Here is a 26,626-nt window from a genome sequence, read left to right as displayed (position 1 = left end):
GTCCCCGTTTTTTTTCACTGTCCATTGTTTTGTTTCTAATAAAAACACTAAGTTACATGTTTGTTTTTTCAAAACAATTTTCATTAGGACAAATAGAAGAATATACATATACAGATCTTTATACTGTACAAGCAAACAGAAATAACGAGCACAGGTCAGGAGCAATATCAAACAAGAACAGCATTGTAATATGACTAGTCAGAAGTAACCAACTATTAGGCTCCAGAAATAGACAGTATACAGCATTAATAAGGTATATAATTCACTTAAGGATGATAGCAATAGAGAGAAAAAAAAAAAAAAAAGGGGGGGGGGGTAGGCAAGAAGACTGAATCCTAGTACAGCTTAACCCTCCGATTAATCGAACACCCCTGCAGTGGAGGGAATGTCAGTATCCCACTCAAGAGAAAAGGAAGCATATCCCATGACATGTAATTATAAAAGCATAACATCATAAATATATAAAACACTGGTAGGTAAAAAAAATATGTCACTGCAAGTTACGATGTAGACACCAAGTCGTAGTCTCAAATAACTTCAATTTGTGTGTTCTAATATCAAGATCCAGGGATTCAATATATATACACCCCATAAGAGCATAAAAGCAAATTATCCCCTTCTCAACATCAGGTATAGTTGCCATTGTGTGAAAATAAAGCATTTGTAGTAGTACTGTATGTTTTTAACTACTTGAAGAGAAGGTTCCGTGGAAACTGTCCAGTTACGGAGGATAGTTTTCTTCGCTACAGTTACAACCTCCGTAAGAAAGGGTAACAATTCCATCTTATGACCCTGCAAATCCCAATTCGTAAAATTAGCACATAGCATAGCTAGAGGGTCCTTCATAAGGCGTTAGGCACAAGTCGTATTTAGAAATACCAAATTTATCACTAAATTTTCTAATATTCCCACATATTATGGAAAAACGTTGCTCGTGAGAATTTACATTTCGGGGAACATCCAGAGTCTCCCGTAACAATATGTTACCTCTGAATCTGAGACATGGTCCTAATATGTACTTCTTGCTGAATGGAGGATTCTCAAGTCTACAGTACAGTAGAGAGAATCCACCTGTGATATCTCTGAGGACCAATTTTGGGTACAACTTTCCTATAAAACCTCCGCTGTCGCAGGGACACAAAGACAGTGTCTTGTAATACCCAGTATTGGATACATTAAATAAGGGCTGTAAGCAGTGGTGTAACTAGGGAATTTGGAGCCCAGGGCAAATAGAAAAATGCAGCCCCCCTCCCTATGTGCCAAAAATGGGCGTGGCCACTTAAAAATGGGATGTGTCAACATGACACATACCCCTTTCTCGTCACTCTGAACATTCCTTTCCATTCCATATGCACCTTAATGAAGTACCCCTTATACAGTCCCCCCTATGCAGTGCCCCCAGTAGTGGTCCCCCTTATGCAGACCCCCAATAATGCCCCTTATACAGTACCCCCAGTACGCAATGTCCCCAGTAGTGGTCCCTCTTATGCAGGCCCCCAGTAGTACCCCTAATACAGTACCCCCAGTAGTGGTCCCCCCTATGCAGTGCCCCTTATATAGTACCCCCAGTAGTAGTCCCCCTATGCAGTGCCCCCAGTAGTGGTCCCCCTTAGGCAGGCCCCCAGTAGTGCCTCTTATACAGTACCCCCAGTATGCAATGTCCCTTCTTATGCTCTCCCCCAGTAGTGCCCCTTATATAGTGCCCCCAGTAGTAGTCCCCCTTATGGAATGCCCTTTATATAGTACCCCGAGTAGTAGTCCTCCCCCTATGCAGTGCCTGCCGAAGTGGTCCCACCTATGCAGTGCACTTTATATAGTGCCCCCAGTAGTAGTCCCCCTTAGTAGTTGTCCCCCCCTGGTGCAGTGCCCCCAGTAGAGGTTCCCCCCCAACCAGTAGAGGCCCCCAGTAGTGCAGAGTAAGACAAACAAGTAATAAAAAAGAGAAAAAAAATACTGACCTGAATCCCCGCTGCAGCTCCGGCTCCTGCTCCCGCCGCCGCCCGCACCTCAGTCCTCCCGGGCTGGCGCGCTCTGCATTATGGGAGAGACGTCATGACGTCTCTCCCATCACCCACTGCAGGAGCCGGGAGGCGGAGCTCATGAGAGAGCTCCAACCTGAGTCTTACAGTGGGCGCAGCAGCAGCTAATAAGAGTCTGTCTGACTCTCATTGGCTGCTGAAACACACAAATCGCCGCTATGTCGTCGGTGATGTGTGTGTAAATGTGTAGTGCGACCGTGCACTACACTTGCTAACTAGGACGGGCCTGTACCGTGGCCGGCGGTGCCCCCCCCCCCCCGCAACGCCGGTCCCACGGCACAAGCCCCATCGGCCCTGCCCTAGAATCTGTAAAGGTGCAAATCCACTTGCAGACATACAGTAGAAACAACTGCATGATTACGCTATTGTAATCGTGTAGCTGTTTCACAGTCTGTGATGTGCCTACACTGAACATTCAGTGTAGGCACATCAATCATCCCCGAGCATGGGCAACCTGACGACGTCATCAGGTTGACCACCATGTCCGGGCGATGATAAATGTCAAAAACGACCTTGCGGGCGCGCACATAGCTGCTCATTTTTTACATTTACATGGCCGATTTGCAAACGATTGTAACCACCCTTTTACCCTCTCTAGGGTCACCAGGTTACTAACTCCCATATACTCTACTGTACTCACCCTTACCATCTCTCTCAGTGGTGTACCTTTCCTACAATGATCTGACAGGGCTGTGGACATTCTCTGTTGTAGCCCTACTTTGACCATACCTCCCAACATGACCCTCTCCAGGAGGGACACAATGCTCTGGTCCTGGACTTCCCTGGTAAGTTATGATTGGTGGAGGCTTGAGGGGTGGGGCTGCAGCACAGTCCAAAATTCAAATAGGGGAGTTACACCAACTGCCAGTGAGTCCCAGCCAGTGATGTTTGGCAATGTGTGAAATGACAGTTGGTGTGGCTCCCCTGTTTGAATTTTGTACTGCGCTGCAGCCACACCTCTTACCAGGGAAGTCCAGGACCAGAGCATTGTGTCACTCCTGGAGCGGGTCATGTTGGGAGGTATGCAGATGTGTGTAATATGCTCACAATAAGAGACTATTGTTTCTGAGGGAAATCCACCTCCCTCCCTAAGACTGCTCTTTTCCTGACTGGGATGAAAGGAAAGTCCGCCACACCACTTACACCGGACCCTGGTAACGCTTACTGCCCCCTTCTGGCGATGCAAACCCATCTCCTTCTTCCGACACTCCCGGAACACCTGCGTTCTGCGACTATCAGCACTCAGCGACGCTCTGCCCCCAGCTGTCAGTGCCGCTCCACAGAACTTCCTCTCTGTTAGTTGCCATGGCAGTCTATCACAGCCAGCCCTGCCTCCACTTCACAGCCTCTGGGTAGCCGCAACTGACTCCAATGGGAGTTGGACCCTACTGCCAGGCCCACCGAGCTCCCTCTCCGGCTTCACTCCCCTGCGCCTGGCAGCCTGTCCATAGCTCAGCTGCTGTACAGGACACAGGGGGATGGGAGGGCTGAGCACTCAAGGAAGTGATCTCCAGACCCACTGTCAGTCTGCTGGCAACTCCTCTTATACCTCCCTCTGTAACCTGCCCTTCTTTTCCTGGCAGGAACCCAATCACCCCAGCTATATCACTCCACCCCTTCTTCTACTGTATATGTATTCAATACACTGAGGCACATCCTCACTAAAGAAGTACATCATACGTGCATTATGTAAACAACATATAGTATCTAATTGTACATTTCACATATGTTAAATATTTATAGCAGTTCCTACACATTTTACCATATTATTTCATACAATATATTTGAGTATAATAATGATTTAACCCTTAACCAGGGTTACACGATTAACAAGCGATTGAACAATAACGATGTCGTTATCGTTCAATCGGTCTGTTTAATCGCTATGTGGATAAACATCTTAAGACATCAGTATCTTCCTCCCGCAGCATAGGAGGTGGTAAGGATTGTATAAAGTGTCGAAGTTGTAAGGGCATAAAAAAGTCTCTATTAGGGAGAAGAAATTTGGATTTCAGATCCTCGAAAGAATACAATTGACCCCCAGGATCAAATACATCCTGAATGGCAGCGATACCTCTCACCCTCCAGACCAGGTACCCACATACTTGCCTACCCTCCCGATTTGGTCGGGAGCCTCCCGAAAATCAGGTGCTGCTCCCGACCTCCCGGGAAGACAGGCAATCCTCCCGGCTGCCGCCGACCTCTCCTATCCCCCCTGCAATTACATGTAAAACCCCCGCAGCAGGGGTGGGCCGTGACGCGATTCACGCGGAATTGCGGAATTTTGGCCCCGCCCCCTGCTTCACACTGCCTGTAATATCGGCAGTGTGTTGCGGAGGTGGGGCCAAAATGACGCGATCGTGGCTCCACCTCCTGCCCCGCCCGCAAACACTTACTGTCTGGCCGGCCCGCCCCTGTTTGCTGGCCACGCCCCCTCAGTTATGCCGATCTGACTGCTCCCTCCCGAGAGGGGCAGCCAGATAGTCAGCAAGTATGGGTACCCAGCGCATTCCAGACCAGGAAAGGTACATGTTTCTAAAGATAATTGTAACCGCAAAGTATACATAACAAAGATCTCTCTGTGATTTGCTTTGATTCTGCAGTCGGTTTTCCAGAACTGCATGACACATCCACTTTAAGTTTATAGTAGTCGGATCGGCAATATTCCACAATGCAATTATCTATCATTAGAGATTATTTAACTGCTGGTGATTAATGTTCATTTGCGATCAAAGGAGAAAATTAGATATAGTTTACAGCATTCAATATGTATTATGTGCCCGATTCAGAGATGGACGGAATTGCAGAGCCGTACACATTAGGATCGCAGGCATTCTGCCTTGTGACCAAGCCTCAGGCGAAACGCGCGTCAAGTATACGAAGACTGGCTGGGTCAGCTGTTATTTACACACCGGCTTGTATCCATATGCTGATACGCTGATACTTAGCGTGACAGAGAGTCTCTCCACGACACGCCGGGCTGTGCCCTGAGTCCGGAGCAGACCAGCTGATCGCGGCCCTTCACAGCTTTCCCCGCTGACTGATCGAGGTAACGGGGTGCTGCGAGACGGAGATTTCCTCGCTGTACTAGCCAACCCAGCTGCCTCCAGGCAGAACAGCTGAGCACGGGATCTGGTTCCAGCACTACAGCTGATCGATTGCGGAGACACAGCGCCATGAGTACACCCAGCCACAAGGGCTTATTGTCTCCCTAGCTCTGGACACACTATTCCTATTAGTGTATAGTGTTCATAGGAAGCAGTGATGTAGGTGAGACTATAGGCCTACCAGTAATTCTCACTCTTAATACAGCATTATGACCATTTGATATTATTGGGATTATATGAATGGAAGTAATGCAGCAAGTGGTATTTATCTTCTTTCCATTTTTCAAGTGTTTAGGCTGACTGATTTGGGCGCATTTTATCTCTGCAATGCCTTTGGTAACAGAGCTGATCTAACACCCCTGAAATCTTTAACAGTCTCTACACTTTACTGTTGTTTCATGAGACACTAGTCCCTCTCACTCTCTCATCACACCTTTTTAGGGGTGACAGCAGAAGTGAGGAGACATCTTTTGTGAATCACTTGTATCTATCTACTTTGTCATCAAGAGGACAATTGTCTCCAATTATTCCAGATTGTTTACTGCATATGTATCTATCGATTGTGTTGCCATATATATTTTGTCCTGAATTGAGTTAATTCTGATATTTGTATGTAAAGGAATCGTATTCATTTATTATTGTGATAAAACACATGGAAGCTAATGTGACCTTAGGAGTCACACATCTGCTTAGTTAAAACATAATAATACATATGTTATAAAAGGGACAATTATCTTTTGATTCTCTCAGAATCACTTATATTATATATTCATCTGTTGTGACAATCTGTTCTAAGCTGTTATTTACATCCTCAAATTGATTTGATTCTGACACTGTTTTGCAAAAGTAGTTATTTTCACTTAATATAGTGAGTTACGGAATATAAGATCTAATCACAAACTGTGTCTGACATTATAATCCCTTAATTACGAATATCTGATTTATTTTTTGTGAGTGAGCAATATTACGCCTTACATTTTCCACAAGGAAATTTGATGTTTCTTAATTTGGGAGTAATTCTTAGAATTATTTTCGGCTAATTACTAGTCAATTAGAGCCAATTGTGGACTTTTTGACATCTTGTATCTTATTTAATAAATGTACTAGTAGATTAATGCTGTTGACATATTTTAAGAGTATACTAATAAACTTGATATTTTAATATCCATTACCATTTTCTAATATTGTACATAACTTTATTATTTTTTGACTAAGAGTGCCCCACTAAGGAGTTATCTTTTCTTGCTTCAACAAGAAATCTTTTTGTATACACTGACTTTGACTCCGGGGTGCACCACTAACCTGAGTTTTGATTTATAATAGATTCTCTATCTATACAATTACAATATTGTTGGTTTTCTTCATAAACTCATAAATTAGACATTATATTTCAAATTCAATCCTGTGCAGAATCTGTTTCCCACCCTCTCCCTTCCCTCATATGTTAATAATACTGAGAACATTGCAGTGACTGCCATGTAATACAGAGAACATTACGGTGACCACCATATAACGGAGAGAACATTGTAATGCCCGCCATATAATACAGAGAGCATTGCAGTGACTTATATATAATTCAGAGAAAAAAGGTTAATTAAGGGAGCCAGAATGAATAATGTATCCCAGTTACTAGCTAAAGGTGAGATGCATTTTATTTTTTATTTGAAAACTTTAATACCTTCTGGATTAAACAAAAGACTTCGGGGTAAATTTACTAAAGTGAGAGTTTTTAGAAGTGATTTTTAGAAGAGATATTGACCATAGCAACCAATCAGATTCTACTTAACATTTAACTAGCACCTTCTAGAAGGTAATAGCTAGAATCTGATTGCTTGCTATGGGCAACATCTCTTCTAAAAACTCTCACTTTAGTAAATTTACCCCTTCGAGTTGAAATTTTTTTTTGTTTTGTTTTGTTTTTTATTTATGGTTTTATGGTTTTTTTTTTATTTGTGTGTTAGATTATAATGTTTTTGATACATTGTACTCCACTCCAAGCTGGCTATTTAATATTCAATATCCCTTACCTAAGATGGCCACCAGAATATACAGCTCCTTACAAAGTACATAAACAAATAGGTGACCAGTGACTTACAGTATGATACAATACAATGCAGGTCAAGGACATAGATAATATACATAGCTACATTAGCGACCATACCACCACATAAGCAGCAGAGCATAAGCAACCAAGTGTTAGGTGCCCTAGTGGGGAGTAAGAAGTAGATGAAAGTAAAGTAGGGGGAAGCACAAGATTGTAGAGGGCCCTGCTCATAAGAGCTTACATTCTAAATGGGAGGGGCAGACAAACAGATGTGACACAGATGGGGTAGACAGGGAGGAAGGAGCATATGTAGCAGCAAGTTAGGATGAGAGCTGGAAGGCAATTGCAGTTATAATGCACATTTCGGCGGAACTGGAAGTGCGTTATCTGCACTTGTCAGAACATCACATCACGCTTGCCGCAACCTCCGCTGATTGGAGTTAGAGCCGCGGAATGTATTGGAGGCACGGAGGCTGTTGTCACTTCTGGTATGTACCGGAAGTGTGAGAGTGTACATTTCCTGAGCGGGACTTTTTTTTTATTTAGGCTGGATATAAGGTGTGACATGACTGAAATGGAATGGGATGGGATGTCTATGGGATTTAATATTGTATTATAGAATCTAGTTGATCTATGTCTAGAAATAGGTTTTACCAGAGCTGAATAAGGGTCAGTATAAATATGGCCCCCCCTTCCATGCCCTCCTTATGCTTTGGGGAAGATACACACTGGAAGTATTGAAACGCATTGGAAAAGAGGTTTTCTGTTCTTTTGTGGGATGCATTTGGATCTTACCTGGTAAATGGACGGTGGTTGCTGGGGACACCTGGCTGACACCTTTATCTATGTGATAGTTGTCTACCATTACATCTGGTAGACCATTATACCAGGTGAGAGTCCATAGCACCCTGTGTATTTTATCTATTTGTAATTTTAATAAACTTAGTTTTACACTATTGGAGGCTTGTTCTATTACATATGAACTTGGAGTAATGGTGGGATCAACAGGCCCTGAGAGGAGCTTCTTGTGAGGTCGCTGTTTGCTGATTGGTTTCATACCCTCCCCTGTAAAATGCTCATTTGTCTACTTGAGATTGTAGACCACTAAATACGGTAAATGAGCCTGAATTTAGGATCTGTCACATCTTTATGATCAGACCTTACTACAGTACACTAGAGAAGTTTGTGTATGTATTTTTTTGAGGTTCACACTTTGGAAAGGAGCAAGTGAGAAAGCTGCATAAGAAATACTACTTTCAAAGATATTCAAGTGTGAAATCATATTGGCTGATATATGCGCCTCGTGGACTCTGGGGTGATATCTGTTTTGTATTCTTTTTTTGAGAGTGTAAGATGACACTGCTATACTAAGGAGTTTGTGCGGGCTGCTAATCGTGTGCACGTGACATGTTCACATTTTTGCTGATAAGGGAGATTATTAAACTTTTCAGGGAGATTGCTACTATGTCAAGGAGTCTCCCTGACAATCAGGGAGAGTTGGCAAGTATGTCTCAACCACCCCCACCCGCGGGACACAGCGCCCCCCGGGTGGGACAGGCACCGAAAAGCTACCCGGTTGAAACCGGGACGGTTAGGAGGTTTGATATTGTTGCAAAGCAGTATAATCACCAGGGACCGGTAGGCAAGTGTTTTGAAACAGAAAAGTTAATTGACACATACATAAGTAGGTACTTATCATGGACACCGTGATGCCTGATCCTGCTATTAGCGCAGCAGCAATAGTTATCACATGGTATGGCTTGCTGGGTTGTTGCTAGATACAAGTTGGAGAAAGGACCTCTGACCATGTGACCGCTGCAGCAGGGCCGGACCACTACCAGTGTTACCATCCATGTGGGCAAAGAGGGGGAATATAAACCTGTGGTGAGCGAAACGAGCCACCGTGGCCGAAGCATGGTGGCCCCCGTTCTAAACCATGCCCCTCCCCCTATTGCCACGGGTTGCGTTGTTGTGACTTCCTTTACAGCACCTCGTTCTAGACCTAACCATGGCTGCTGGTGCTACACCAGCACCTTCCTCAAGAAAGCTTGGCAAATCCAACAACCTAGCAGCATGGAAAGGTATATTTCCCCTTCAGTAGCTGTACCTGGAAGTGACGTGGCCTGAGGGCTGAAGTGCAGTGTCCACCAAACAAAGTTGGCTGCTCGCCACGCTTGACGTTGGACAGTGGCTGATGACGTCAGGGTACAGAAAGTGAAGGGGATCTATCCACTTCCCTAGGGGCGCTGCCGCATTCAGATGACACGTTTGAACAGCGCGCTCTGGACCACATTTTCAGAATTACACACTCACAGCTATTTGTAATCGTAAAGCTTGATTAATAGGGAAAAAAAGTTTTATTAATTTTGAGAGTTACTGCTATGAAGGGGGCCAGTTTATTAAGTAATATTTGCGGGATATCACTCTTTCCGTGGATGTACCAGGGAAGAATTGCAGCAGATATCTGCTGCTGTTCCTCCATTTATGACAGTGGAAAAGCAGGGAAGCAGCTAGATCCCCTTCCACAGATTGACCATGACGTCATCAGCCAGTGTCCAACGTCATTCCCTACCATCCAAGTCGGCATAGAGGGGGAATATAACCATGTGGCGAGCGAAGCGAGCCTGCGAGGGGTTAACTATTTTTTTGGTTGACTGTGTGGGTAGGAAACTGCACTTCCGCCCTTAGTACACGTCACTTCCAGGTACAATATCTGAAATGGAAATAGTCTCTACCGTGGAAGCAGCCCCCATGCTAGTCGTCCACGGCAATCGGAACTACAGCTCCCGGCATGCCCCGCTCGCGTACACCTAAACCACAGCTCCCGGCGCGCACCGCGCGCTTTATTCTTTCCCGAACTACATCTCCCGTCATGACCCGCTCTCATTCACCGGCCTGATCTGAACTACATCTCCCATCGTGCCCTGCCTCCCCTTCTAGTCTGTGTGCCCCCAGCTGCCTGTGTGTACAGTACTCTATACTACGTACTGTCAGACAGAGCCGGGACGGGGAGCGGAGGGTGTGCAGGTCCCGGAGTGCTGGCTGTCTGCTGTGTGCAGGATGGAGTCAGAGCCTCTGCTGCACCCTATGGACCGGAGCTGGTGTGCGGACCCGGACTTTAGCTCCCAGGAGATAGACCCCAAACCCAGGACCGGCTCCTACTCCTCCACAGCCTCCGCTGCTGCTGCCCTGAGGCACGGGGGGGTGCACAGAAGGAGCTCCAGAATAGAAGCGTCTAACGGTGAGAGCCTGCCAAATATCATCATCATCATCATTATTATTATTATTAATAATAATAATAATAATAATGTGACTCCCAATTAAATATTGGCCCTGATGTGTCTACTGTCAATATTTAGAAAACAGTAAATTCCCCCCTCACAATAGTAATACTCCCAATAATTTAGACTTTGTGTTTATGGAAGTCATTTCTGTACATGTGGTTTATCTATGGTGTAGCGTACCGTGTAGCGGTATTGTACCTGATGTACAGTGTACATAGCAGGTGAGAGGCATCCCATTGTACATGTGGTTTATCTATGGTGTAGTGTAGCGGTATTGTACCCGATGTACAGTATACGTAGCAGGTGAGAGGTATCCCATTGTACATGGGGTTTATCTATGGCGTAGTGTACCGTGTAGCGGTATTGTACCTGATGTACAGTGTACATAGCAGGTGAGAGGCATCCCATTTTACATGGGGTTTATCTATGGCGTAGTGTACCATGTAGCGGTATTGTACCTGATGTACAGTATACGTAGCAGGTGATAGGTATCCCATTGTACATGGGGTTTATCTATGGTGTAGTGTACCGTGTAGCGGTATTGTACCTGATCTACAGTATACGTAGCAGGTGATAGGTATCCCATTGTACATGTGGTTTATCTATGGTGTAGTGTAGCGGTATTGTACCCGATGTACAGTATACGTAGCAGGTGATAGGTATCCCATTGTACATGGGGTTTATCTATGGTGTAGTGTAGCGGTATTGTACCCGATGTACAGTATACGTAGCAGGTGAGAGGTATCCCATTGTACATGGGGTTTATCTATGGCGTAGTGTAGCGGTATTGTACCCGATGTACAGTATACGTAGCAGGTGATAGGTATCCCATTGTACATGGGGTTTATCTATGGTGTAGTGTAGCGGTATTGTACCCGATGTACAGTATACGTAGCAGGTGAGAGGTATCCCATTGTACATGGGGTTTATCTATGGTGTAGTGTACCGTGTAGCGGTATTGTACCTGATGTACAGTATACGTAGCAGGTGAGAGGTATCCCATTGTACATGGGGTTTATCTATGGCGTAGTGTACCGTGTAGCGGTATTGTACCTGATGTACAGTATACGTAGCAGGTGATGGGTATCCCATTGTACATGGGGTTTATCTATGGTGTAGTGTACCGTGTAGCGGTATTGTACCTGATCTACAGTATACGTAGCAGGTGATAGGTATCCCATTGTACATGTGGTTTATCTATGGTGTAGTGTAGCGGTATTGTACCCGATGTACAGTATACGTAGCAGGTGAGAGGTATCCCATTGTACATGTGGATTATCTATGGCGTAGCGTACCGTGTAGCGGTATTGTACCTGATGTACAGTATACGTAGCAGGTGAGAGGTATCCCATTGTACATGTGGTTTATCTATGGCGTAGCGTACCGTGTAGCGGTATTGTACCTGATCTACAGTATACGTAGCAGGTGAGAGGATTCCCATTGTACATGTGGTTTATCTATGGCGTAGCGTAGCGGTATTGTACCTGATCTACAGTATACGTAGCAGGTGAGAGGATTCCCATTGTACACGGGAAAAGTTTTCTTCATCAGTTTTCTCACTTTTTCTTACTTGAAAAGTAATTATTTGCTAAATGTGTGTTCCACACATGGCAGCTCCTTAATGCAGGACTTGGGGAGACCAATGAGTAATATTGGGTGCTGGAAATGAACGTGAGTAAAGATGATGCCTATTTGTTTAACCGTGATTAAATAATTTGTAATGTTCTCCATATTAAATGAACCGATTCTCCCGGAATGTTCATTGGCTCCTTCGGCCTCCAATACCACCTATACGCTGATGACAGTCAGCTCTACTTCTCCTACCCAGACTCCTCATTGTCTGTCTTCTCCAATACCACCTATACGCTGATGACACTCCGCTCTACTTCTCCTATCCAGACTCCTCATTGTCCGTCTTCTCCAATACCACCTATACGCTGATCACCCTCTGCTCTACTTCTCCTATCCAGACTCCTCATTGTCCGTCTTCTCCAATACCACCTATACGCTGATGACAGTCAGCTCTACTTCTCCTACCCAGACTCCTCATTGTCCGTCTTCTCCAATACCACCTATACGCTGATGACACTCCGCTCTACTTCTCCTATCCAGACTCCTCATTGTCCGTCTTCTCCAATACCACCTATACGCTGATCACCCTCTATTATCCTTTATTTATATGGCGCCACAAGTGTTCCACAGCGCCTTTACATAGTACATGGAACTAATAGGTGAACAAGAAACAAGTAACTTACAATACATTACAGTGCAGGACAAGCTCGTGAGAGCTTACGTCTCTTTGCCCATCTTCTCCCATACAGCCTATATGCTGATGAATCTACTTTATTTCTCTCCCTGCACCTCTCACCATCCATCTTCGGAATCGGTATGAAATACCAATGGACAGATTGCCGGCTGTCCGTACACTGGCAGCGGCATCCCAATGGTTAAAATCCCGACAGGGGAACGGTAAGTCCTATTGACCCCCTAACCCTCCTTTCCTGCACCCTTTTACTAACCCTCCCTACCCCGCACCCTAACCCTCCTGGTAAGTGCCTAAACATAACCCTCCCCCCATAGTGTCTAACCCTAATTCCCTGACACCCCCTACCCCCCCCGGTGGTGTCTGAACCTAATCCCCCTGCCCAGCCCTAACCCTGTCCTCCCCAACCCTCCCGCAGCCTAACGCTAACTCCCCCCGGTGCGCCTAAACCTAAGTCATCGCCCCTCCCGCAACTGATACTTCCCTTTCCCCAGTGCCCTTCCGATTGGGATGCCGTCTGCCAGGATCACTATGTCGGCATCCCGAGTCATGTCGGAATTTCGGCGCTGGTGTTGTATCGGCGATTGGCAGACTGCATCCAACTTGTCGGGATCCTAGCCTCATCCCCCATCTTCTCCCATAACACGTATATGGTGATGACCCTAAGCTTTATCTCTACTCCCCAGACCTCTCATTGCCTGTCTTGTCCACGGGTTGGGTATGAGATACTGTCGGGATGCTGCTGGTCAGAATACCGACAGCGGCATCCCGACAGTCAGAATCCCAACACCCATAAGGGAATAAGGTAAGACTAACCCTTACGCCTAACCCTAACCTCCCCCTTTCTGTACACTAAACTTAACCCTCCCCGTAAAGCTCGATACTTACATTCGTAATGCCAGCGGTTGGGATTCTGGTGCCGGGATCCCAATCCTATCGGGATTTCGGCCATCAGCATCCCGCACCACCTATACTCTGATGACACAGCTCTACCTTTCCTGTCCAGACCTCTCACCATCCTTCTCCCATAATACCTATACGCTGATTACACTCCGCTCTACCTCTCATTGCCCATCTTCTCCCAAACCACCTATACGCTGATGACACTCGGCTTTACCTCTTCCCCAGACCTCTCCTATCCGTCTTCTTTCATATTACCTATACACTGATGGCACAGCTCTACCTCTCCTCCCCAGACCTCTCACCATCCTTCTTCTCCCATAATACCTATACGCTGATTACACTCCGCTCTACCTCTCATTGCCCATCTTCTCCCATACCACCTATACGCTGATGACACTCGGCTTTACCTCTTCCCCAGACCTCTCCTATCCGTCTTCTTTCATATTACCTATACGCTGATGGCACTCTGCTTTATCTTTCCTCCCCAGATCTCTCACCATCCGTCTTCTCCCATATCACCAACTGCATGTCTGCCATCTCCTCTGGGATGATCTAATGTTTCTTGTAAGTGTAACATATCTAACACCAAACTTTGTGTCTCCGACCCCCCATCCCCCGCCCCCCCCCTCCCCTCTCCAAGGTCTGTTATATTTCCAGGTTTATGCCCTTTTCATCCTGGAAGCCACTATCATCCACACAATTATCATCTCTTGCTGTTATTACTGTAACCTTCTCCTCGATGGCCTACCCCACCTTGCGCCTCAGCAAACCGTCTTCACCTCTACTTCCCTCCTCATTTTAACTTTGCTATCCCCTCTCTGTCAGTCTCTCCACTGTCTCCCTGTCCAACCCTAGTCTCATTGAGGGGAAGATGTATCAAACTTTCTAAAGAGGACTAGTGGAAACGTTTCCCATAGCATATAAAATTATATTTATAAGATAATTGGTTGCTATGGGGAACTGCTAAACTCTTTAGAAATTTTGATAAATCTCCCCCATTGTTCTGTATCTTTGTGGAAAGGCTTTTTCTGTTCTGCAAAAGTAATAAAATCCCCATATAGTGAGTTGAATGAAAATGAGTTAAGTTCTATAGGTGCATACACACGTAACGATTTTGTTACCAACGATTTCTGAACGTTTTTCTGAACGATTTTCTGTCAGATTATCTGTCAGATTTTTGTAACTTCCCTTAATGAAAATCGTTCAGTTGGTCAGTCAGAATGAACTACAAATGGGAACGCGCATGAACGATAATCGTTATAACTCAGAAACTGAACGATTTTTTCAACGATATAACGATGTCGTTATAGTTAATTCATTCAAAAAATCGTTACGTGTGTATTCACCTTATGAGTTAAGTTTTATACCACCTAGACCTTGGATGGAGCGTATACTTAATATATTGTCTTACAACAATGATCATAGAGTGGAGGTATATGAAGGTGTTTTGGGGCCACCATTTGTACATCCTAAATATTATAGAAACAAAATAAGTGTTCATTATAGTAATACGGCATATAGAATATAATGTTTTGTACCATTGGTCAATATTGAAAAGTAGGGACCATGTGAGGGACAAACCTCTGCATAGATAAATTGTGGGACTGTCTCTGAAAACCAGGGACAGCTAGCAAGTATGATTTATGACAATTTCAGCCACAAATTGCTATTTTCAGTATGTGTCATATGAGAGACTGGTACACACCCTCCCTTTACTCATGACAAAGATTACAACATGCTTCTGATGTTACTGCTTATGTAGTCATAAACATCATATCGCTGCAGATTTGATGTGTGATCCATCACCTGTTTTGTAAGTGTGCTCAACTGTCCGTCTGGTGCTTCTATAGGCGTGCACTGGCATTTTTTGCCTATCCCAAACAGAGGGCCTGATTCAGACCCGGTGGCAAGCGCTGAGCACTCGCAACCGGGTCGATGGTGGCCCAGAGTACATGCGCACGACGGAGCCGGCTCCGTCGTGCGAATGTGCGAGACCCGGATAGCGAGGGGCAAGCCGTCGCTCCGGGTCTCGCACCAAAGGGGGCGTGCTGTCGAAGTTGAGTGACAGCACGCCCCCTTTGGTTGACGGGCCGGGGGCGGGGGGTGGCTGCCCAGACGGAGGCGTTCCCATGAGAACGCCTACTGTCTGGGGGCGGCCCCACTGACATCACAAGTGATGTCAGTGGGAGTGCCTTCGGCTCTGATAGAGCCGAAAGCACTCCAGGGCTTGCAGCAACGAGACCCTACCACAAGGGTCTTGTCGCAAGCCCGATAGTCTTGTCCATCGCGACCATCTTCCTGGCCGCTCGCTATAGCTGTGGTCACCCACAGCTATGCGAGCGGCCAGGAGGCCGTTCTAAAAAAACCAAAAACCAAAACGGCCCTGATTCAGAGCGAGCGTTCTGTCAGAGCGAGCGGCTCTAAATCAGGGCCAGAGTCAGTCTGTGCCTAGTTTTGCAAAATTGTGGTTCTGACTAGAGATGTACACAGTGGAAACCTCACTCCACAGTCCTGTCTGCAGTCACTTTAGGGCATGGGCTTTTTAAGACTCTTGTGTAGTTGTCTGTGGGCCCCATTGGTGTATCTATAAGGGGTGCAAGGTGTGCAGTGCCCGCAGCCTCCTGGGTCCAGGAAATCTGACACCGCACACCCTGCTCCCATATAATTATACTTAACCTTGCCGGAATCCCGCATCGGCCAGCGCTGCAGAACAGCAGAAATTCTCTGGGAAAATGGATTGGCGGAGACTTGCTCATGCGCTCTAGAGAAGTCATCTGGCACATGGAATGGGTGCCATGTTCCTGGAGACCTGCCCATGTGCACGAGACTCTGGCACAAAGGATGGAACGGTTAGTAGGTAATTTAACAGAAATGGGTGCAAGGCGTACGGTGTATAGCGTTCATTCTAGCACCTGTCGCAACGTGTGCAGTTCCTCTTTCCTGCCTGGGGTGTCACTATCTGCTCTGGTGCTTCTTGCACACTCTGGTATGTATCTCAGCAGTTTGTTGCATCAGCTGAGTGTGCTAGAAGCACTAGAGCAGAGAGTGACACCCCAGGAGGAAAGAGGAACTGCATGAGTTGTGACAGGTGCAGGGTGCTAGAATGAACACTAGGTGGGCCCCCCTGAACTGCATGTCACTTCTTTAGAGTCGCCCTTTTCATGCGTTCCACCTTTTCAGGAACATCGGTATGTGTGACAGCAGATAACAGAGAGAAAATCGCTTTTCTCTACGTTATCTGCAAACCTCTAATGATAACACATTCAGATGTTTCTAAAATATTAAGCGCACTTCTGTGGTTTATTGTTTAATCCATATATCGGCAGGATTATCTGCAGGTATGCGTACCAACCTGCGGCAGCGACCGTGGCAGCCCGTCTCTGCATGAGATCTCGCAATGTTTGCCAGATCTCACACATGCGCATTGTGGCCGACCAGGAGGGAAGACGCCGCCCGTCAGCCTCGGGAGGTTAATACGTGTCAGCGTTATTTCTTCCTGCTTTCGTTCAATAACAGGCAAAGCAGGAGGAGCTATAGCGGCACCATAAGTGTCACTATAGTACATCTCCCCCAATGTCTCTTCTTTTAATTGGAATAAGGTATAACATTTATCTTGTGCGCAGTCATTGATGAATACTCTGCAGTTTGTAAATTCTTTATTACAACGTATGTATGTTTTACATTAGTGGCCCTCAGCCCTCAAATACAACATTTAGGAAAAAGTACGAATCGCTAGGACACATCTGTAACATGTTGAGCTAGATAACGCTACTGTGAGTGTACTTGTAACGATTGTAATATAGAATAAATCAGTGGTTTTCAACCTCAACAATCAACTACCCCCAGTCAGGCCATGTTTTGAGGATTTCTGTCTATGGAAGCAGATGTGATAATCACTGACCCAGCTAAGTAGATTAACTCCCCTGGGCATGATTAAAGACATCCATAAAACATGGCCTGTTGGTGGTAGTTGAGAACCACTGTTGTAAATTATTTTTATTCTTTGGAGGGAATTCAATTCAACGCAAATTGAATGGCGCCGGGAACGAGCTCCCAGAGCTATTCAATTCAGTGCGCTATTAGGTCGGAGAATGTCGGTTCTCATGACCTAATAAGGGTGTTGATCGGTAACCGGCATTCTCTGACTAAAGTGCCGGGCGTACGGCTGTTAGCGCCGCACTAAGCAGTAAAATAGCTGCGTGCCCGGCACTTTTGTCTGATTTCTCCTCGCATCCCCAGGGGGGTGCGAGAAGAGATCCTTAGCCCGCCCAAACAGCGCGGTGTATTGAATAGCTGTGGGAGCTCCCTCCCACGGCTATTCAACATCGCACTGAATTGAATTCCCCCCCTTTGAGACTTATGTGGGTCAATTGGAAGCGATGTGACGTCCTGGTGCAATGTATGGAAGATGTGCAGTATACACAATGTAGGGTTACAATGTGCCTCCTTATGGGGATTGTAGGTAAAATACACAATGTAGGCTGCCATCACTGGCATTTAAGTGCCGTTCATATCGGCACGTCATCGTCTTAGCTTGTAGATCTATTTTAATTGAATTGACCCCATGGATGTAATTTTGAAATGATTATATACCGGTTTGGTATGAGGATATTCCAAACATGGCTCTGATTGTTATATGATCTGAAAATTATTATTTTTTTTCAATCTGATGAAACCGCCTTGTTGATTTCTGGAGAAATGCGTCTGATTATTCTATTCTTGGCCGCTGTTTGTTTAATATAGTTGGATGGAATACGGTGATATGGTCTGTATTGGAGATGGTTTCTGTACTCCCAAGGGTCTTTCATTTTTTTTCCATTTGAGATACAGGTTGAGTCTCCCATATCCTAAATGCTTGGGACCAGGGGTATTTTGGATATCGGAATATTCCTTATATTTGGAATAATTGCATATCATAATGAGATATCTTGGGAATGGGACTCAAATTTAAACACAGAATGCATTTATGTGTTATATATACACCTTATACACACATCCTGCAGGTCATTTTATACAATGTTTTCAATAATAATGCAAATTGAATAGCGCCCGGAGCAAGCTCCCGAACAATTCAATTCAGTGCACTGTGTGGTCGGAGAATGCCGGTTCTCGCGCCTTAACAAGGGTGTTAAGGCACGGTAACCGGCATTCTCTGACCAGAGTGCCGGGCGCGTGGCTGTTAGCGGCGCAATATGCAGTGAAACAGCTGCGCGCCCGGAACTTTGGTCGGATTTCTCGTCATATCCCCAGGGGGGGTGCGAGGAGAAATCTTTAGCCCGCCCAAACAGCGCGGTTTATTGAATAGCGTCGGGAGCTCCCTCCCTTTGCTATTCAACATCGCACTGAATTGAATTCCCCCCAAAGTTTGTGCACATAAATGAATTTCATGTATGTTTCATATACACCTTATACACACATCCTGAAGGTCATTTTATACAATCTTTTTAAATTATTTTATGCCTTAAACAAAGTTTGTGTTAATTGAACCATCAGAAAGCAAAGGTGTCGCTATATCAGTCAGGCTAAAAATATTCCGTATTTGGATATGGGAGACTCAACCTGTAAATATCTAGGAGAATGAGCTGCTTACACTAAATACTCTGCTTTCTGCACACTGACAGTTTTCATATGTAATTATCAATTGGCTAAATATCGGGATAATATGCTGGTGTGGGGTAGATTCAGAAGTGGCTGGATTCATCTTTTGCACAGATCCCTGGTCTTGGAGATTGATGGTCATCACTTAATTCTAAATTGGCTCCTGCAGGCTATCTGAGATCATGTGGTATAAAATATCTAGTTATATTTAGGTTAGTAATATGACTGTTATTCTTTGTAGGCTGGCACCATATGATATTGCATTTTTTTGTGTATTATTCATGTTCTATATAGATATAAATAGTTTGTTTTATTCCAAATAAGTCATTTGGAATAACACAATCTGTGCTCTTTTTGTTTGTTTTACAGTGCTCGTGTATCACATAGAAACAGTGACGTGTGTACCCTTACTCTATATTGGATATATACTTACAGTGCTCATGTATCGCATAGAAACAGTGACGTGTGTACCCTTGCAGTTATTACAGTCTCTGCATTGGCAGATGTGCGAGTTTCTCTTTTCAAGTCTTTATTACATTTTTGTGTTTGCTGAAGCTTTTTATTATATTGGTCTACAAGGAGCTTAGCACTGTGCTTTTATGTACAAGTGCAATTGTCAGTTCCCTGGTCGTGTAGGGTGACTCCCAAGTACTGGCACATTTTGTGTACCCATAAAATTCCAGTGCTTTTGTGGGTAGGAAAACGCTGCGTCTCCTCTCGCGCACCTAAACCGCCAACACCCTGTACTGGGAGATTCAATTCCGCCGGCGCGTCATACTCTTTGCTGGATATTCGGGCAGGAAAACGTTTCTTGTTGCGGCTTGTGCCCCATAGAGGTGCTCAAAAACGAATGCTTACCGTAATAACTGGAACTGCGCAGCCGCATAATTCGCAAAGGTTCCAATGGAAACTCACCGCATATTGAATAGGCATCTAATTATGCTTTATCAACTCTTATAGGGGTATTCAATATGGAAGCGAAAACATCGTTTTTGCGTTAATATCGGAGCCATGACGTCTTTATCAGAGGTTTTACTTTTACACCGTATTCAATTTCAAAGACTTACCGCAGTTTTGAAAAGTCTTTGATAAAAAACGGGGATAACTTTTCACCATTGAATAGGTGTCGAAAAAAAGTGCAGAATTGGGGTTTAGGGGTGCAGGCTTAAAAAAAATAGCCAGCACCCCTGGGAATGACATTTAAAAAAGAACTGTGTCAAAAAAAAAAATAGGGACACCCCAAAAAATTATTTAAAAATTTGGGGTGAAAAAAAAAATGGGGAAAAATTGATTAACAATAGGGAAGTAGGTTCAGGGCTATTCTGTAAGTATGCGGCAGGTGTTTTCTAGAATAGATTTATAGCGGCAGGTGCACAAATGCAGAATTTTTAAAAACTTACTTTAGGGACTTAAAAATCTGCTAGTACCCATTTTCATGTACCCCAAATTTGATGGGACCACTTTAAAAAACGAAAAAAATAACCTAAGTGCTCTTCTGCAACACTTCTTCAATGTCGGGAAAAAAACACCTGCTGCGGCTATTTAAATCCACGACTTTCATTTAAAGGCTAAAACGGGGGTACCCATAGTGACCCCCATGTTTTTACAACTTTAGGGGGTCCTACAATTTTTTTTTAAGGAAAATTTAGTAACTTTACGCAAATCCCACTTCGCCAGGTCCCGTTTTCGTTAATTTTATATTGAATACGGGGATAAGCGGGCGCGCGCCCGATACTTTAACGCAGGTAAAATCTCCGATATGAAACGTAAACTTCGACAGCGAAGTTTACGTTTCATATTGAATACCCCTCTTAATCTTAAATACTCTAATCGCACAAAGCCATTTTTGTGCACGTGGATGCATTCCTGCGACCAGTGTTTCCAACTACGAGATGGCAGATGTTAGATCCCGTATCTTGGACAGCACATCCATGCTTTACGGTAATGGTGCATTTGCCTAAAATAGGCTGGTAACGTCAGAAAGGCTTTTGTGCTGGACCTTTACACTTTCGTGAATGTCCGATAATGTGTTTCTTGAATATGTGTCTGTTCTGTGGCCTCTTCCATAACACCTATTCACCGTTGTTAGGCAAAGATCAGTGAGAGGGTATCCGGTCAGAAGGTCGACGGTAACCATGTCGCCATGGTTCAAACTGTAGTCAGGCACCATGTTGATATCCTCAGACTGTCGCTATGTGAGATGTCAGCAGTCTGAGGATGCCGGCGGTTAGTGTTAGGTGCTGCCGAGAGGATTAGGCTGCTAGGGGAGTTGGGGTTAGGCACTAGGGGCAGCGATTGGGGTAGGGATTAGGGCTAGGGAAAAGGGGTTTAATACTCACCAGGACGCCGCTGCTGAGACATCGCCGCTGGACCTAATCTCCTGTGACCAGGAAGAAGATGTTGGAGCTGCTGAAGTAGCCTGGATAAGACACCACTAGACCACCAAACACCGACATGAATGTCGACATGATATCTGTCGACCAATTGTACCCAACCCGGTGCGAGTAACCACGTTCAGAGGGAGATTTACCAAAGCTTGGAGAGGAAAAAAAAAGTGTAGAGAGAAATTAGCAACCAATCGGCTTCTGCCGTGTTACCGGCTGTTTTTGAAAAATGTCAGGAGCCGATTGGTTGGTGCTTTATCTCTCTCCAAGCTTTGATAAATTCTATTGAAAGTTATAATGTAGCAAATTAATATTATAACTCATTTATAGTACAAACACATTGTATGGAGTGTATGTTGTGCTGCTTTACACATTGTGTCAGCTACATAGGAGATAAGAATTTAGTTGTAATGCGACTTTATATTGTCTGTGTTCTCACAGACTATGATACAGGTTTGTATCCCCTCCAATACTAAACGTTATCACTGTATAATATATTAATGTCACTTACACTGAGACTGAAATCCCTATTTTCATTTTCCCAGGGGCCATAGATGAGAATCTCTATGTAAAGCAAGCAGTGGTCTTTATAGAAGATGCCATCCAGGTAACTATGAGACTATAATCTGGATGATATTAATCTGCCTTTTACAGCTAATTCCACAATAACTTTTACCTTTTATATAAGCATATTCTGTATGTCGGTTACACATGAGAGTAGTCCTGCAAATGTACAACACTTATAGTAAGTATTCACCCCTTTGGTGCTTTTCACATTTTATTTTCCCATAGATTTGTTTTATGTATTGGAGAGTTATTTCCATTAATCCACTTAAAATACTCTGTATTATTAAAAAACAAACCTCTTTCTTAATATAATGATAAACACAATTCCGTGTTCTCCCAGAAAATATTGCCAGCCGGGTGGCAATAAGAAGTGGCCGGGTGGGGGCAGTGTAATCTGTCTGGACACGGAGATCATTTGTAAAGACAGACATTGCCCACTTGCTGGCTGGGCACAGGTATAATTGTTACCAGCAAGGCACGCTGAGACACGGTGCACGTCTGCACTTTCCAGCTACCCTCTCAGTAATGTTCCTGCCGTCCATACTGTGCCCTGCCTCTTAAAGATGGGCAAGGGATCTTACAGAGCGGCTATGATTTTGCGGCATCAGACCCCTGGAGCAGGATAGTGCCGGGTGGCATGTTATAAACAGCCGGATGGAGCGCCCGCGAAATTGCTCCTGGGAATAACTCTGCAATAATTAATTGTACGAGAGACACCACTAATAAAACCAGGTACAATAAGTTATCTCCAGACATCACGTGATTAATTGAATGATCTGTAATTGTGCAATCAGCGCGTTTTACTCCAAAAATATACTGGTAGGTTAATTGGCTCCCAACACAAATTAACCCTTGTGTGTATGTGTGTGCGCATGTCATAGGGAAATATAGATTGTAAGCTCCACTGGGGACAGGGACAGATGTGAATGGTAAGATATTCTCTGTAAAGTGCTGGGACTATGTGTGCGCTATATAAATAACTGATGATAATAATAATAATTAAAACCACCCTCCTAATATTGTGTAGGTCTCCCTCGTGCTGCCAAAACAGCTCTGACACATCCAGGCATGGACAACACAAGACATCCACATGATGTAAAAGAAAGCGTGGATTCATCAGACCAGGCCACCTCCTTCCATTGCTTCATGGTCCAGTGCTCACATGCCCATTGTAGGCGATTTCGGCACTAGACGGGTTTGCATGGGCACTCGGGCTGGCCATTCAGCCTTATACGCAGCAAGCTGTGATGCACTGTGTGTTCTATCATAGCAGCATTCACTTTTTGAGCAATTAGTGCTACAGTAGCTCTTCTGTGGGATCGGACCAGACAGGCTAGCCTTCACTCCCCATGTGCACCAATGAGCCCAGGGCGCGCATAGATCCTGTCACCCGTTCACCGGTTGTGCTTCTTTGGATCACGTTTGGTAGGTACTAATCACTGCATACCGGGAACACCCCAGAAACCTGGCATTCTGTCAAACTCGCTCAGATCCTTACACGTGCCCTTTTTCCCAGCATCCAACACATCAACTTCAAGAATTAACTCTTGACTTGCTGCCTAATATATCTCAGCCCTTCTCAGGTGCCATTGTAACGGGATAATGTTAATCACGTCACCTGTCAGTGGTTTTAATGTTATGGCTGATGGGTGTATATGCTGTAGATGATTCATTAAGAAAGGCCTGCCAAACAGTGTTGTGACATTGCTATGTATGAACTTATTCATCCATACAATGTAATTCTGCAGAACAGGCCTGTCATTCCTACTCTGTCTGCTGTCATACAGTACTTACCTCGTCTCCAATGTGACAGTGAGGATTATGGACTAATCTGGTTAACGTTAAACGTTCTGGCTTTATTTCCAGGCATATTCACTTCTGCAGTACACAGACTTTGATGTATATTAGTGTAAATAATACAAGCAGCATTTATATGAAGCTCCTATAAAAATGCGGAATCCGCCAATGTCCAGCTGGTAATGTCAGACCAGGTAGTTGCTCACAATCTTTGCATTAGATGCAGTGCTCCAAATTAATCTGTCCTCAAATGTCTTAATCAAGCTGGCCTTGGGTGTTTCATGCAGAAACATTTTCTAGTGGAGAACAAAGTTATTTTTGTGCTAAAGACATAAAACAATATTCATGGTAGCAGATTTTTTGTTACAAAGAGACCTTTTTGTGTGGATGAATTAGAGGTCGGTAGTGCAGTACTCCCTAACCCAGGAATGCGGCTGTTTTTGCCATCTCTTGTGTATTCTGAGTCAGGATCCAAAGTTTTGTGCCAGCTGTCATACTCTTCAATCCGCTGCTGTGTAACACCGACGTGTTTGGCGCGCCATGCAGTTAGCGGCCCCAAGTGTCCCATCAGAAACTTTGGGCCTGATCGCAGCTGCTAATACGCACGCAATCGGCTGATTGTTGCGTACTGCACATGCATCGCAGTGCGCAAACTGGCACGTGCCATTGGCACTGTGATCGCAGAGACTGCGCACACCCATCGCAGAGTGATTGACAGGCCGTTTGTGGGTGGTGGGTGGTGGATGGTGTTTGCCAAAATGCAGGCGTGCCAGTGCGTTTGAACGCCGTTGCAGGGGCGTGCATAAATTGGCCACTGCGATGCCCTACGCAGCCTAAGGCCTGATAGCGTGCGTGGAAGTCAGCGATTTCTGAGCAAGGTCTGACCTTGTGCAAGTGTGCATGAGGCAGCGATGATACTCGATTGTACCAATGTTTTCGCAGTCTTGCTAAACATTACGGATGTGTGTAAGGTAAAGTTGACGTCCTTATGTAGTGCTGTGGCGGCCTAGCGATCGCAATGAATCAGCATACTATCGCAGTTGAACTGTGTGCGTAATTCCAGCTGCGATCGCAATAGCGCTCCAAGCTGAATCGGGCTCTTTGTCTTCAAAATATGCATATGCTTATTTACATAACTAACGTGATGCTGGGGTACATTGACTTCTAGCGCTGGCATTTCATCTACTTCTGTCTGCGACTCAGCATCGTAGCCACATACAAGGCCGCTCCTTTTACCCAAATTAGTGACTAATAAGATGTCATATTAGGAAAAAGTACAAATCGCCACCTATGGCGCAAAAACACTGAGTGAGCGAGAACACACATGTAACAAGTTGAGCCAGATAACACTACTTTGAATGTAGGTGTAACGGGTGCAATACAGTATACATCAGTCAAGTACCCGCAACAGGTCATGTTTTCAGGGTTTCTGTCTGTGGGTGCAGGTGGGATAATTACTGGTCCAGAATAGATGAACTCACCTGTGCATGATTAAAGACATCCAGAAAACACGACCTCTTGCTGGTAGTTGAGGACTGGTGTGGAGAACCACTGGTGTAAATAACACATGCCGTGTGTAATACAAACCCAATATGAATATATGACCTATGTATTCTCTTTCTATATACAGTACCGCTCCATAGACCATCGCGTTGACCCGAACTCTCTGCAGCTGTATCAGTGGTATTACTCCGATGTCTGCCAATGGTGAGCGCCAAGATATTTATTCTTCTGTTTATTGTATTTATCAATATATATAGATTTTTTTCACAATATGTAGATTTATCCATGGGGCGGAACTGCACAAATTGAAAAATCTATTCTATTTAGTTACAGGGTCATACCTGGTCTTATTGGGGTTTGATTCCCCAGTGAGCAATGTTGCTCTATCTCCTAGTTGCAGTTGTCAAAGGAAGGCATGGTGTTGACAGCTGCACAAAGCACATGTCTATGCTGTACAGCTTAGCTGAGCATGGGCAACCCTCTCATTCCGCAAGACCTCAGCCATCACAAACTGCCCATTCATGGTATGACTCCCTGGCCATCGCTGCCAGCCTCCGGGTAGAGTCACACTGTCACTTTACAGCTGTGGTTTCCTACAGTGGAATGTTGGAATGTTTACTGGCATTTTGCACATGTTAGGGGGATGAAGATCAAAGGCAGAACGTGATATATCCATAATATCCTATACACACACGCACACAATTATTTTTTATTTTCTGCTGGGAATAATCTTCAAGTAGTGATTTGCCAGTAAATTGCCGCAGTAAAAGCATCCGTGGCGCATGCTCCATTGACATCAGAGCCGGACTCTTAGTCAGAGGCAAACAGAAATGCAGATTGCTCTGGCGGTTATGCGCACATGCGCCGCAGAAAGAAATCGCTGACTGCGCAAGCGCTGGACAAGGCATCCGCATCGGCAGACGCAGGGGGGGCGGTTTCCGTCTGCCTGGAAACCCCCCTCCCCAGCACACACATGACCACAGTAGAAATAGTAATATAACAGATTGTTACTAGTGCTGCATGTTCTTCCCAGTATCACAAATGAAATAATTAGCACCAATTGTGGATCTTTTAACATGCACAGGTTATTTATTACTGGCTGATGCATCAACTAGGAGATCTGGAAAACATGCACTG

At 44.9% G+C, this 26,626-nt stretch overlaps 1 protein-coding gene across 1 annotated transcript in view; it reads left to right on the top strand.

Moving 5' to 3' along the window:
- The first annotated feature begins 9,972 nt into the window (after positions 1–9,972).
- TPCN2 (two pore segment channel 2) overlaps positions 9,973–26,626 on the top strand; it is a 61,734-nt gene continuing 45,080 nt past the window's right edge. Inside the window, exons 1-3 of the mRNA XM_088461486.1 lie at positions 9,973–10,431; positions 22,168–22,229; positions 25,617–25,693. Coding sequence (XP_088317612.1) covers positions 10,251–10,431; positions 22,168–22,229; positions 25,617–25,693 — 320 coding nt within the window. The 5' untranslated portion in view covers positions 9,973–10,250. The remainder of the gene's footprint in view (positions 10,432–22,167; positions 22,230–25,616; positions 25,694–26,626) is intronic.

Source organism: Taudactylus pleione, unplaced genomic scaffold, assembly GCF_031769625.1.
Source record: "Taudactylus pleione unplaced genomic scaffold, aTauple2 ptg001060l, whole genome shotgun sequence".
NCBI classification, from domain to species: domain Eukaryota; kingdom Metazoa; phylum Chordata; class Amphibia; order Anura; family Myobatrachidae; genus Taudactylus; species Taudactylus pleione.
Note: the sequence above shows the minus strand (reverse complement) of the source record. Positions and strands in the feature narration are given on the sequence as shown.